This window comes from Oncorhynchus mykiss, chromosome 23 (assembly GCF_013265735.2).
Source record: "Oncorhynchus mykiss isolate Arlee chromosome 23, USDA_OmykA_1.1, whole genome shotgun sequence".
Lineage (NCBI taxonomy): Eukaryota > Metazoa > Chordata > Actinopteri > Salmoniformes > Salmonidae > Oncorhynchus > Oncorhynchus mykiss.
Window position 1 is genome coordinate 34837742 of NC_048587.1, and position 15966 is coordinate 34853707.

The window sequence follows — 15966 nt, forward strand, 5'->3', positions numbered from 1 at the left end:
ATAGCACTTGTGTGGAGCATGTTAGTGTTTTTAAAGGTGTTATTATTACACAGTTGTAAAACAGTTATTAACTTTAATACAGACTGTGAAGCAGAACATCAGCTTGTTTAAGGGTTTTCTAGGGTTTGAAGTAGTTTGATAGAAGTTTGATACTTATACTAATTAGAGAAAGTGGACAAACGTGAATTCCATTCCAGGTTTTCCCGATTACTCTTTACTCCAGAGCTGAGTTGACTCGAGACCATAGGTTGCATCTGGGAGAGGAGGGAGAGAGGGCTGCCCTGAAGGGATTGACACAAAAAGGATTTACGCTTTAAATTGTGTTGTATCCAGTATGGCTACATGCATGTTTTACACTATCAAAAGCCGCTTGATATAAACAATATTGCTAGATTGTGTCAATGTATCAGTGTGGTAAAGAAGAACCCGACATATTTTCCGAGGGAAACCAATACAATGAACGTCAGTGTCTAACAGGGGTGGAGTATTATTAGCGATTCAGACAGTGCAACTGTCTCTGGTATGTAAAATATTTGAGCTGCCTTTTAAAGACAACGTGTAAATAAAATCCACACCAACATCACGTAATTAGGCTATGTTCTTGGTGACATTCACGAATAGCTTAGTCAGCCATCCAATGCCACGAGTGTCAAATACTCGATATTGTTCGGACATTCGGTCAACTGCAAGAAAATCTACTCGATGCGGCAATGTTGCAAGCTGGTTACAACATTGTCATTACGCTTCCGTCCGAAATTCGTGCGGAAAAGTACTAGCCAGCGAGCCAGGTTCGGTGCCGTGTAGCAACCTATACTTTTTAAAGAGCTTCCTTCACCTCTGCGTTTTAACTCTTAAAGGACGTAGCTTAAATAGAAAATAAATAACACCGCCAGGCGGAAGTAGGATCTTTGGCATATATATTGATGAATAATAAAAGCTATATATATTGCAATTAACTATTTATTTATAGGAAATTGTGTAATCTCTTACATGTGTTTACTTCACGGATAATTGCTTTGACAAGGTGTTGTAGGTTGTGAACTTGTGACGGTGTGTGCCTAGCCAAAACCAAAAATGGACTCTATTTGGCATGGCAGACCCGCGCCATTCCTTCCGTTAAGGAAGTGAGTGGGTTCACAAGGCCTGTTTATTGAAAATTATAAATTAAAAGTGAAATACATGGCTAGTAACTCGACAAGCTAATTAACTAACCCGTATTGTCACACCTGATACCTCATACATTTCCTATTTGAATAGTCACACACTTAATTCCCTAATGCAACAACATGCAATTTAAGATTTCCAAACATTTGCTACAAATTATACAATTTGGTGCTTTTGTACACAGTACATTAAAAAAACAAAAACGTGCATGTTTTATTCAGGAAATAAAAAAGGAATGTTGTCAATCAAACATGGACTTGCAGGCACTAGAGGTCGAACCAATTATTTTAACATATTTTTATTTTCTTTGTCAATTTCCTCCAGGTACTTGTACGGCTTTTTCAACATGGTGGGAAAATAACACAGAATTTTGGTGTCTAAAAAAATTTAGGAAGAGAGAGAAAAAAGTGAAAGTTGGAGCAGGGCTAACAACCATTCACCTGGTTCCCATGCCGACTGCCCCATCTCCGCCCTCTCATATCATCCACTATGCCGCCTACCCCCAAACCCCCTAAGAGACAATCCCCACCACTGACAAGGAATGGCTGCAAGGTGATACCCACAACAACCGCCATCTCCACCGCCAAGAGACTGAACTCCAGCAAGCCCAGAGGAAAAGCCTTTGAGAGTCCACAGCCAACTTCAGAGCCACCCCGAAGATCCACAACCAGGACCCAGGCCCAGCCGGCCAGAAGCCCAGGGAGGAGTGGGGTTGGTAGGCTTGGCGGTCAGGGTCCGGGGGCATCCCCTGGTAGGGTTAACCATGCCCCTGTGGGTATAACAGGATCAGTGAGGCTAAGGAGCTGGGGTAATCCTCTGCTCCAGCATGGTGTGGGAGAGGACCCCCCTGGGCGCAGGATATCCTTAAGGAGCATTGGGGGCGCCAAGCAGTTTCCTCCCCTGGCAATAAAGCCTAGAACAGGAGGGAAGACAACAAGGGGGAGGGGGGTGAGGGGAGTAAGTGGAGTGGTGGGTCAGAGAGGGAGCAAGAGCGGGATTGAGCAAGGATCTGAGGAGTCTGACACTGTTAGTATAGACCCAAGTGAGATTAACCAAGGGAATAATGTAGTTGGCCATGTTGGTAAGGGCAAACCTCCTAACCTGAGGACTGAACTTGATGAAACTACCTGTGTTGACCAGCAGGAGCTGGGAGTCGGCCATGCTAGTGAGGGAAAACCTCGTAGTCTGAGGACTGATGATTTGGCTAGTGATGACAAACAGGAAGAGTTAGTTGCCCATAATGGTGAAACGGTTGGGACTGACTCATACGATAAGCCTGTCAGCCATAGTGGTGAGGGCAACCACTATGAGCTCGATGAGCACACCAGTGTTGACCAACAACAGGAAAAGCTAATCAACAATATTAATGAGAGCAATTCTTTCAACCTGAACCATGAGCTTGGTGACTCTACCAGTGAACACCGGCAGGAAGAGTCAGTTGGCCCTAAATGTGAAGACAACGCCAATATTAACCTCGGAGCTGAGCAGATTGAGATGGAGCAAAGAGAGAGAAATACCCATGCAGGAGAGCAGAGAGGAGGGGAGAGTTTGGAGAAGGAAGGAGAGGAAACGGTGAAGCAGGAATATGAGAGAGATGAAGAAAAGAAGGAAGCAGACGGTAAGCAGAGAGTGGAGAGAGTCAAGGTAAATGAGACGGAGGAAAGAAAAGAGAAAAACGAGAGACAGAAGGAGGGAGAGGTTATCAGCAGACCTTCAGACACAAGCACCATTATGTCTGTCGCTCAGCCCCAAAAGCCTATTCCACAGGATGACGCATTGATGATGCAATCACCTGTCCATGCCTCACCTGTCTCTGAACCAGCTACCTCAGATCTGGCATCACCCCCTCTCCTTCATCTGCCCTCTCCGCCTCACCCCACAGTGTCACATGGTATGAAGGTTCTGAAAAAAGGTGTTAAACCAATCCAACCTACCCAAACTGTTGAAATCCATAAACCTTTAAAAGGCCCAACTACTTGCCATGAGACATCACAGGCGAGCCCAATGCATCCAGTATCACTAAGTTTCTCAGTTGCCTTCCTTAGTGAACCCCACAAGCCCCTGTGTGTAACCCCAGCGAAACCAGCACCCAGTCAGAGCCTAGAGATCCCTATCTCTCTGGAGGCTAGACAACTTCTCAGACCAGTGGACAAAGAGACCAAAGAGTCATCCAATCACAGTAACACAAAATATATGTCATCTTCATCATCTGCATCATCTTCGTCACACCTGGACATAAACGCGGAGGTCCCCACCACTCTGTCTCAATCAAACACCGACGTTAACATCACTGTGTCTGTATCAGACCTAAGTCCAGTGCCAAAGAACCACAACAACTACCCAGAAGAGCCACCATCATCATCATCACTCCCATACACAAAGATAGACCTCTTCACCACTGGATCTGCACCAGACAAAGACACCGTGTGTGTCTCTGTATCTGACCTAGGTTCTGTACCAAAGACTCACAACAAGAACAACCAAGACGAGCCACCACCATCATTCCCATACACAAACACTGGATCTGAACCAAACACAGACATTGCATCGGTCTCTGTATCTGATCTGGGTTCAGTGCCAAAGACCTCCTCCATCCCTAACCAGGAGAGTTCTACCTCCAAGTTCTCCTGCAGCTCAGAGAGCACCCAATCGTCCTACTCCTTTGACACAGAGTCAGAGCAAGGCTATGGGGCCCCTAGCCCCCCTGGACACCCTAGCCTGGGCTCGAGACCCCTGGAGGAGGGCACATCTCTGCCCCAAACCCCACAAGTCAACCAGAGGAGGGAGAGGAAAAAGAGGAGTAGTTGTGGAGGGTGTGAGCCGTGCCTGAGGAAGATCAACTGTGGCCAGTGCAGCTGCTGTCTGAACCGCAGGACTGGACACCAGATCTGTAAGCTGAGGAAGTGTATGGAGCTGAGAAAGAGGAGGCCCATGTCACTGCTCGCACTAACATCTGCTCAGGTAAGGCTTCTCTAAGGTGTAGAGTAGACTTTAGGCTAAAACTGGAAAAGACTGCTTATAAACAACTTATAAACCTCATAACTATTTACTTATTTTTGTGATTCACTAACTTGTTTATAACTGTTATGAGCAGTTTAAAAGCAGAACTTCAAGTAAAATTGACAAAGACAATTTACTTTTCTTTAGAGAATACTGTACGTGCTGAAAAAGAAACATAGTTATGGCACTAGTGCACATGACCCCAAAGCTGTCTAAAGACAGCTTGTTATTGTCACTAATTCTTGAAGTTGTCATGGCCTGGTTGTCATGCCTTTAGCGATGCTATGGTATGGACTGACTGAGAGAATACGTGAGGCGTAGTCTGCTGGTCTGTGGCAGTTTTTGGGGTGTGTGTGTGTCTGCTCTAGGTTTTCTATAAGATATGGTTAAATGAAGTGGGAGCAGAGAGAGCATGTAAAGGGCTAAGGATAGAAACATGATGGAGAGTTGGAGAGGATAGAATGTACTGAATGGTGAGATTGCATTGATATACTATATGACAAATAAAGGGATACTGTGCTCGCAAATTGTGGAAACTGAAGGAGGTGGCATAAGGAGGGATTCCCGGGTCCCTGCGGCTGTCCTCCACCGACAAGGGCCAAAGAGACCACGGGCCAAGTAGAGGGTGGGCCGAAGCCTTAAAACATGATGAAGTTGATCGATCCCCGTGGAGGGGGGAGCTGATTTTTTGTATATGGCAGTAAACCATTCTTATGATGATTATAACCTTTGTTGGCACCTTCTATTCTTGCACATTTTCTCCAAAAAAGTACAGTGAGCTCCAAAACTATTGGGACAGTGACACATTTGTTGTTGTTTTGGCTCTGTACTCCAGCACTTTGGATTGGAAATTCAACAGTGACTATGAGGTTAAAGTGCAGACTCAGTATTTTCGTTCATATCAGGTAAACCGTTTAGAAATTACATCACTGTTTTGTACATAGTCCCTCTAATTTTAGGGAACCAAAAGTTACAGAGGCATACATTTCATGCCTCCCAAAAATGCTAACCTCCCCCTTTATTGTAATGGTGAGAGGTTAGATTGTCTTGGGGGTATGATATTTGTGCGTCTGTAACTAACTCTCACTCATCATTATTCATGATTCATTCAGGGGTATCCATTATCACGGTAGCATCCACATTAATGTAGAAGGGTTTGGAAACATATTCTATTCTTATTTACAATAAAAGTCACTCCAAAATGACACAATACATTATTTACCATTCATTTCTATTTGGCACAAAATAATCTGAAACTGCTAGGAATATGGGACCAAATACTTAACTTTTTACTACTTTAATACACATATAAGTGAATTATTCCCAATACTTTTGGTCCCCAAAAAGTGCTGTAACTTCTCAACGGTTCGCCCGATATGTATTTAAATACTCTCAAATGAAAGCTGACAGTCTGCACTTTAACCATCATTATATCATTTCAAATCGAACGTGCTGGAGTACAGAGCCAAAACAACAAACAAACAAATTCACTATCCCAATACTTTTGGAGCTCACTGTATAGCATACATTGTAATAAAATATGATCTAAAAACAGTTGTACAATGTGCCTGCAATAAGATATTCAGAGTTTGATTTCTTAAGCAGAAGAGTTCTCGAATAGCAGCTGCCCAATACCATGGTGGACATGCATAATGTTGGATGCATTGGAATATAAGGTATGGAAAATGATAAAGAGCCCGTAGGAATATAGATAAATGTTCAGTAAATGTGAGTATATTTAGGATGGTTTAAATTATTACATTTCCTACTAAGATAAAAGTTGATGGTGCAAAAATCTTGCCAATACGTTCATTATTCTATTAACCTCTACACCAGTGGTTCCCAAACTTTTTATAGTCCCGTACCCCTTCAAACATTCAACATCCAGCTGCGTACCCCCTCTAGCACCAGGGTCAGCGCACTCTCAAATGTTGTTTTTTGCCATCATTGTAAGCCTGCACACACACACACTATATAATACATTTATTAAATATAAGAATGAGTGTGAGTTTTTGTCTCAACCTGGCTCGTGGGAAGTGACAAAAAGCTATTTTTGGACCAGGGCACAAATAATAATATAGTAATAATAAAAAATGTTGCTCCTTATTTAGCCATCTTACATATAAAACCTTATTTGTTCATCAAACATTGTGAATAACTCACCACAGGTTAATGAGAAGGGTGTGCTTGAAGGATGCACATAACTCAGCAATGTTGGGTTGTATTGGAGAATCTCAGTCTTAAATCATTTTCCACACAGTCTGTGCCTGTGTTTAGTTTTCATACTAGTGAAGGCTGAGAATCCACTCTCACATAGGTATGTGGTTGCAAAGGGCATCAGTGTCTTAACAGCACAATTAGCCAAGGCAGGATACTCTGAGCGCAGCCCAATCCAGAAATCTGGCAGTGGCTTCTGATTAAATAAAAATGTCACAGAACCGCTTGTTGCAATTTCAATGAGGCTTTCATGTTCAGATATCGGCAAGTGGACTGGAGGCAGGGCATGAAAGGGATAACAAATCCAGTTGTTTGTGTCATCCGTTTCGGGAAAGTACCTGCGTAATTGCGTACCCATCTCACTCAGGTGTTTCACTATATCACATTTTACATTGTCCGTAAGCTTGAGTTCATTTGCACACAAAAAATAATACAATGATGGAAAGACCTGTGTGTTGTCCCTCTAATCCTAGATTCAGATCATTCAGGCGAGAAAAAAACATCACCCAGATAGGCCAGTCGTGTGAGAAACTCGTCATCATGCAGGCGGTCAGACAAGAAGAAGAAAATACACGGGAGTTCAGGGGCTTTAACAAAGTTAACCATTTTCACTGTAGTGTCCAAAACGTCTTTCAAGCTGTCAGGCATTCCCTTGGCAGCAATAGCCTCTCAGTGGATGCTGCAGTGTACGCAAGTGGCGTCGAGATCAACCACTTGCACAAGCATTACCACTCCACTATGTCTCCCTGTCTCCCCATCAGTACAGATGCCAACACACCTTGACCACCAAAGTTCATTTGATGTCACAAAGCTGTCTAGTACTTTAAAAATATCCTCTCATGTTGTCCTGGTTTCCAGTGGTTTGCAGAAGAGGATGTCTTCCTTTATTGACCCCCCCCCCCCCCCATAAACATAACGGACATACAGTTGAAGTCGGAAGCTTACTCACATTAAGGTTGGAGTCATTAAAACTAATTTTTCAACCACTCCACAAATTTCTTGTTAACAAACTATAGTTTTGGCAAGTCGGTTAGGACATCTACTTTGTGCATGACAAGTAATTTTCCCAACGATTGTTTACAGACAGATTATTTCACTTATAATTCACTGTATCACAATTCCAGTGGGTCAGAAGTTTACATACACTAATTTGACTGTGCCTTTAAACAACTTGGAAAATTCCAGAAAATTATGTAATGGATTTAGAAGCTTCTGATGGGCTAATTGACATCATTTGAGTCAATTGAAGGTGTACCTGTGGATGTATTTCAAGGCCTACATTCAAACTCCTCTTTGCATGACATGCCTCTTTGCATGACATCATGGGAAAATCAAAAGAAATCAGCCAAGACATCAGAAAGAAAATTGTAGACCTTCACAAGTCTGGTTCATCCTTGGGAGCAAATGGGTCTTCCAAATGGACAATGACCCCAAGTATACTTCCAAAATTGTGGTAAAATGGCTTAAGGACAACAAATTCAAGGTATTGGAGTGGCCATCACAAAGTCCTGACCTCAATCCTATAGAACATTTCTGGGCAGAACTGAAAAAGCATGTGTGAGCAAGGAGGCCTACAAACCTGACTCAGTTACACCAGTTCTGTCTGGAGGAATGGGCCAATATTCACCCAAATTATTGTGGGAAACTTGTGGAAGGCTACCTGAAACGTTTGACCCAAGTTAAACAATTTAAAGGGAAGGCTACCAAATACTAATTGAGTGTATGTAAACTTCTGTCCCACTGGGTATGTGATGAAAGAAATAAAAGCTGAAATAAATAATTCTCTCTACTATTATTTTGACATTTTACATTCTTAAAATACAAGTGGTGATCCTAACTGATCAAACAGAAGGGAATTTTTACTAGGATTAAATGTCAGGAATTGTGAAAAACTGAGTTTAATTGTATTTGGCTAAGGTGTATGTAAACTTCCGACTTCAACTGTATACCAGAAGCTGTGCCAGACTCATCCAGCTGTAACGCATATAATTCACTGGCTTTAATGCGAAGCAGTAATAGTTTAAAAACATCTCCTGCCATGTCACTGATGCGTCGTAAAACAGTGTTGTTTGATGAAGGCATTGTCTGTATACCTTTCCCCCCATCATTGTCCCAGCCATATCCGCGGCAGCAGGAAGAATGAAGTCTTCCACAGTGCCTTGGGACTTGCCTGTCCTAGACACTCGGTAGCTCACCATATAAGATGCTTCTAGCCCCTTCTTGTTAATGGCATCTGTTGCTTTTATACATGTCTTACTATTTGAAAATCGTCTTTATTCTCGCTCAAAAAACTCCTGTGGCTTATTTTTCAAATGGTCATGTTTTGTTTCTAAATGTCTGCACAAGAGTGGAGGTTTCACGCTAGAGAGTAACGGTTAATGTGATTGGATGTTAATTATTTGACTAGGGTACCTGTATTTGACATTGTGTTGTTATTTCGCTGAACACTAGATGGTTTAATTTTGTTTTTGGCAGTGAAACGAGGCTGCTCAGGCAAGAAAAAAAACTCACCCAAATTGTATAGCCCCGTTGGAAAAAATAAATAGTTTTTAATGTGAATCACATTTTTTTTGACATACTCCCAACGCTTTGGGAATACCTGCTCTACGGGATCGGTGTCCTCCCCGCGGGACGGTTGAGCTAACGTAGGCTAATGTGATTAGTATGAGGTTGTAAGTAACAATAATATTTCCCAGATCATAGACATATCTGATATGGGCAGAAAGCCCATAATCTGACTGTACTGTCCAATTTACAGTAGCTATTACAGTGAAATAATACCATGCTATTGTTTGAGGAGAGTGCACAATTATGAACTTGCAAATGTATCAATAAACCAATTAGGCACATTTGGGCAGACTTGATACAACATGGAATAATAACACCTGGAATAATACATTATGGCCTTTCTCTTGCATTTCAAAGATGGAAAAAAAATGACACGTTTTTTTTCTTTGTATTATCTTTTACCAGGTCTAATGTGTCATATTCTCCTACATTAATTTCACATTTCCACAAATTTCAAAGTGTTTCCTTTGAAATGGTATCAAGAATATGCATATCCTTGCTTCAGGTCCTAAGCTACAGGCAATTAGATTTGAATATGCCATTTTAGGCGAAAATTGAAGAAAAGGGTCAGATCCTTTTTAACTGAGTGTGAGACATTTTTTCAAAAATGTACATTTCATGCATATACTGTACATACAAACAAATAACTCCATGTCAAATAGGATTTGTTGATTAGTGAGACAAATAGCAAAGGTGTCTCAGGCAGTATTTGTAGTATCTAAGTATAGTATAACCTACCAATCAATGTATGTCAAGTGCCGTGGAGGGCACAATCGTACAGTGTTGCAGTACAGAAATGAGAGCTTTACCATCTATGCCAAAAGTCTGGGCCTCTGATGGAGACTGTATAACTGTCATCAACACATGCTTCAGTATTCCCCCTTCTCTCTAGGAGCATTTGTATACCCAGGCCCCATAGGTGTATCGAAAGGATCCCACTCTGGTCACCAAGGTAGTTGACAGATGTAGAGAGAGACAAGTGCCTTAGCAGAATGCAATCTAAAGCTTTTGTGGTCCAGAGACGAGAACTGTACCATCTATGGCAAAAGCCTGGGCTCTTGACAGGGACAATATAATTATCACCACTGCTTGTTACAATAGTAAAATAATCTGTTTGTCACCTGTTACACTGATTCTACATTTAATTTAGTCTTTGAGATGCTCAAACAAGCACGTCTATCTGTAGTTGGTGTTTTTTAACTCTAAAATGCACTAGACTGTTTAAGACAAAACCCACAAAGAAATACAACAGGCAAATGCAAATGTGTTCCCAATGTCCAAATAGTGACTGCAGTGCTAGTTCAAACTGGAGTAGGATTGCAGTGGTGTAAATTCCTTAAGTAAAAATACTTTAAAGTACTACATAAGTATTTTTTGGCGGTATCTGTACTTTACTTTACTATTTATATTTTTGACAACTTTTACTTTTACTCTACTATAGTCCTAAAGAAAATAATGTACTTTTTAGTCCTTACTATTTTCCCTGACACCCAAAAGTACTCATTACATTTTGAATTCTTAGCAGGACAGGAAAATTGTCTAATTCACACACTTATCAACATCCCTGGTCATCTCTACTGCCTCTGATCTGGCAGACTCACTAAACACAAATGCGTCGTTTGTAAATTATGTCTGACTGTTTAAGTGTGCCCCTGGCTATCCGTAAATTAATAAAAAACAAGAAAATCGTGCAGTCTGGTTTGCTGAAAAACTTCTTAGGGCTGCGGGATTGCTATGACAACAGCCAGTGAAGTGCAGGGCACCAAATTCAAACAACAGAAATCTCATAATTAAAATTCCTCAAACATACATGTATCTTATACCATTTTAAAGGTAATCTTGTTGTTAATCCCACCAAAGTGTCCAATTTGAAATAGGCTTTACAGCGAAAGCACAACAAACGATTATGTTAGGTCAGAGCCAAGCCACAGAAAAACACAGCCATTTTTCCAACCAAAGAGAGGAGTCACAAAAAGCACAAATAGAGATCAAATTAATCACTAACCTTTGATGATCTTCATCAGATGACACTAATAGGACTTCATGTTACACAATACATGTATGTTTTGTTCAATAAAGTGCATATTTATATAAAAAAAATCTCAGTATACATTGGCGCGTTATGTTCACTAGTTCCAAAAACATCCGGTGATATTGCAGAGAGCCACTTCATTTTACAGAAATACTCATTATAAATGTCAATGAAAATGGAAATATAGATACACTTCTCCTTAATGCAACTGCTGTGTCAGATTTCAAAAAAGCTTTACGGAAAAAGCAAACCATGCAATAATCTGAGAACGGCGCTCAGAAAACAAATAGAGATATCCGCCATGTTGGAGTCAACAGAAATAACATTATAAATATTCACTTACCTTTGATGATCTTCATCAGAATGCACTCCCAGGAATCCCAGTTCCACATTAAATGTTTGATTTGTTCGATAATGTCCATCCTTTTTGTCCAAAGAGCTACTTTTGTTAGCACGTTTGGTAAACAAATCCAAAGTCATGAAGCGCGTTCCCTAGTTGCAGACGAAATATAAAACAGTTCCGTTACTGTCTGTAGAAACATGTCAAACGATGTATGGAATCAATCTTTAGGATGTTTTTAACATAAAACTTCAATAATATTCCAACCGGAGAATTCCTTTGTCTTCAGAAAAGCAAAGGAACGCAGCTACCTCTCATGTGAAATGCGCATGACCAGCGCGTGACTGCTGGCAGACCTCTGACTCTTTCCTCTCTCATTCGGGCCCACTTCAGAGTAGAATCCTCAAACAAGTTTCTAAAAACGGTTGACATCTAGTGAAAGCCTTAGGAAGTGCAACATAACCAATATCCCACTGTGTATTCAATAAGGGCTCGGTTGAAAATTGACCAACCTCAGATTTCCCACTTCCTGTTTGGATTTCTTCTCAGGTTTTTGCCTGCCATATGAGTTCTGTTATACTCACAGACGTCATTCAAACAGTTTTAGAAACTTCAGAGTGTTTTCTATCTGATACTAATAATAATATGCATATATTAGCAACTGGGAGTGAGAAGCAGGCAGTTTACTATGGGAACCTTTCATCCAAGCTACTCAATACTGCCCCTGCAGCCATAAGAAGTTAATATAAGGAATTTGAAAGGATTTATACTTTTACTTTGGCTTTTGAAACTTAAGTATATTTTAGTGATTACATTTACTTTTGATTCTTAAGTATATTTAAAACCAAATATTTTTAGACTTTTAATCAAGTAGTATTTTACAGGGTGACTGTAAAATCTTTTACTCAAGTATGACAATTGGGTACTTTTTCCACCACTGCTTGATCTCTAGGAGATCAGTGTAGCCTAGTGGTTAGAGCATTGGACTATAAGGTTGAAAGTTCAAATCCCCAAGCTGACAAGGTACACATCTGTCATTCTGCCCCTGAACAGGCAGTTAACCCACTAGGCCGTCATTGAAAATAAGAATTTGTTCTTAACTCACTTGCCTAGTTAAATAAAGAAAAATAGGAGCAGGACACAGGAGCACTAAATAGATAATGGAAGACAAAAGTGACAGACAAGAATTAATCAAAGAAATCATCACAGCAAAGGAATGTAATTTGTGAGCTAGAAAATGAACATCCTGACAGTCTGAGGTAGGGTGCTATGCAATCATTCTTCTCCCAACTATTGACAGGGATAATCTGGCATTTTTATTTGTCAGTATGAATGAAATGAGTGGGTCCTGCCTTAAAAACAAAAAGAGCAGTAGTAAAATAATTATAGCGAGGCTTCATACAGGGGGTACCGGTACAGAGTCAATGTGCGGGGGCACCAGTTAGTCTAGGTAATTGAGGTAATAGAGGTAATATGTACATGTAGGTAGAGTTAAAGTGACTATGCCTAGATAATAAACAGAGAGTAGCAGCATTGTAAAAGAGGGAGTGGGGGGCAATGCAAATAGTCTGTGTAGCCATTTGATTAGCTGTTCAGGAGGCTTATGGCTTGGGGGTAGAAGCTGTTAAGAAGCCTTTTGGACCTAGACTTGCCACTTGCCGTGCGGTAGCAGAGAGAACAGTCTATGACTATGGTAGCTGGAGTCTTTGACAATTTTTTGGGCCTTCCTCTGACACTGCCTGGTATATAGGTCCTGGATGGCAGGAAGCTTGGCCCCAGTGATGTACTGGGCCGTACTCACTACCTTCCTTAGTACCTTGCAGTCGGAGGCCGAGCAGTTGCCATACCAGGCAGTGATGCAACTGGTCACGATGCTCTTGATGGTGCAGCTGTAGAACTTTTTGAGGATCTGAGGACACATGACAAATATTGTCAGTCTCCTGAGGGGCCATAGGCTTTGTCGTGTCCTCTTCACGACTGTCTTGGTGTGTTTGGACCATGATAGTTTGTTGGTGATGTGGACACCAAGGAACAGCTCTCAACCTGCTCCACTACAGCTCCGTCGATGTGAATGGGGGCCTGCTCCCTTTCCTGTAGTCCACAATCATCTCCTTTGTTTTGATCATGTTGAGGGAGAGGTTGTTGTCCTGGCACCACACAGCCAGGTCTCTGACCTCCTCCCTATAGGCTGTCTCATCGTTGTCGGTGATCAGGCCAACCAATGTTGTGGCATCGGAAAACTCAATGATGGTGTTGGAGTCGTGCCAGGCCATGCAGTCATGAGTGAACAGGGAGTACAGGAGGGAACTGAACACACAACCCTGAGGGGCCCCCGTGTTGGGGATCAGCGTGGCGGATATGTTGTTACCTACCCTTACCACCTGGGGGCGGCCCGTCGGGAAGTCCAGGATCCAGTTGCAGAGGGAGGTGTTCATTCCTAGTGTCCTTAGCTTAGTGATGAGCTTTGAGGGCACTATGGTTTTGAACGCTGAGCTGTAGTCAGTGAATAGCATTCTCACATAGGTGTTCCTTTTGTCTAGGTGGGAAAGGGCAGTGTGGAATGCAATAGAGATTGCATCATCTGTGGATCTGTTGGGGCAGTATGCGAATTGGAGTGGGTCCTGGGTTTCTGGGATAATCGTGTTGATGTAGGCCATGACCAGCCTTTCAAAGCATTTCATAGCTACAGATGTGAGTGCTATGGGCGATAGTCAGGTTATCTTGGCGTTCTTGGGCACAGGGACTATGATGGTCTGTTTGAAACATGTAGGTATTACAGACTGGGTCAGGGAGAGATTGAACTTGCCAGCTGATCAGTGCATGCTCTGAGTACGTGTCCTGGTACTCCATATGGCCTAGCGGCCTTGTGAATATTAACCTGTTTAAAGGTCCTACTCACATCGAGCTCAGACACTCATCCGGAACTACTGATGCTCTCATGCATGGTTTATTGTTGCTTGCCTTGAAGCGAGCATAGGCTTGCATCACTGTGTGTGCATGTGTGCGTGTGTTTGTGTTTACACACAGCCAGAGAGTGCATGTCTGGCCTAGCACTGGTTTAGGATCAGCATACCCTCCCCAATTACTTACTGTAACCATTTAAGGGTAAAAGACACAGAACTGACCTCAGATCAGTTAGGGTTAGGTTTCAGGGTTAGGGTTAGGTTTAACACAATCACTATATATACAAAAGTATGTGGACATCCTTTCAAATGAGTGGATTCGGCTATTTCAGCCACATTCTTTGCTGACAAGTATATAAAATCGAGCACACAGCCATGCAATCTCCATAGAGAAACATTGTCAGTAGAATGGCCCGTACTGAAGAGCTCAGTGACTTTCAACGTGGCACCGTCATAGGATGCCACCTTTCCAACAATTCAGTTCCGTAAATTTCTGTCCTGCTAGAACTTTCCTCGTCAACTGTAAGTGCTGTTGTTGTGAAGTGGAAATGTCTAGGAAGCAACAACGGCTCAGCCGCAAATTGGTAGGCCACACAAGCACACAGAACAGGACTGCTGAGTGCTGAAGTGAGGATCTGAGCGTGTAAAAATAATCTCTACTCAGTTGCAACACTCACTACCTAGTTCCAAACTGCCTTTGGAAGCAATGTCAGCACAAGAACTGTTCATCGGGAGCTTCATGAATGGGTTTCCAAGGCCGAGCAGCCGCACACAAGCCTAAGATCACCATGCGCAATGCCAAGCGTCGTCTGGGGTGGTGTAAAGCTCGCAGCCGTTGGACTCAGTGGAAACCAGGAGCAGTGGAAACCAGTTCTTTGGAGTGAGGAATCACGTGTCTCCATCTGGCAGTCTGACGAACGAATCTGGGTTTGGCGGATGCCAGGAGAATGCTACCATAGGGCCAACTCTAAAGTTTAGTGGAGGAGAAATAATGGTCTGGGCTGTTTTTCATGGTTCGAGCTAGGCCTCTTAGTTCCACTGAAGGGACATCTTAAAGTTACAGCATACAATGAAATTCTAGACGTTTCTGTGCTTCCAATTTTGTTGCAACAGTTTGGGGAAAGCCCTTTCCTTTTTTCAGCATGACAATGCCCCCATGCACAAAGAGAGGTCCTTACAGAAATGGTTTGTTGAGATCTGTGTGTAAGAACTTGACTGACCTGCTCAGAGCCCTGACCTCAACCCCAACAAACACCTTTGGGATGAATTGGAACGCAGACTGCGAGCCAGGCCTAATCGCCCAACATCAGTGCCCGACCTCACTAATGTTCTTGTGGCATCTAGTGGAAAGCCTTCCCAGAAGAGTGGAGGCTGTTATAGCAGCAAAGGGGGGACCAATTTCATATTAATGCCAATAATTTTGGAATGAGATGTTCGACGAACAGGTGTCCACATACTTTTGGTCATGGAGTGTATTTCACAAGGCCTTATTTCAAGGGCACAGTTTTACCCTAATACATCAGCCTGAATCTCATGGTTTTACAGGCAACATCAGGCCCGCAAGTCACATTATGCAGGCTTGCAAAGCGATATATAATTCCTATTGGAATCCATCCAGCGTGGAGATATCCAACATTTTACATTTTTATTCACCAGCAACTTGCATTCAGAATGACTGCCGGATTGGAAAGACGAAGATATGAGACTACCTAAAGCATCTAAACTGGAACCATTTCTGTAAC

At 42.2% G+C, this 15966-nt stretch overlaps 1 protein-coding gene across 1 annotated transcript in view; it reads left to right on the forward strand.

The window, feature by feature from the left end:
* The first annotated feature begins 235 nt into the window (after positions 1 to 235).
* Positions 236 to 15966, forward strand: part of LOC110502641 (methylcytosine dioxygenase TET1) — a 47772-nt gene continuing 32041 nt past the window's right edge. Inside the window, exons 1-2 of the mRNA XM_021580846.2 lie at positions 236 to 520; positions 1489 to 4125. Of these exons, the coding sequence (XP_021436521.2) occupies positions 1654 to 4125 (2472 nt within the window). The 5' untranslated portion in view covers positions 236 to 520; positions 1489 to 1653. The remainder of the gene's footprint in view (positions 521 to 1488; positions 4126 to 15966) is intronic.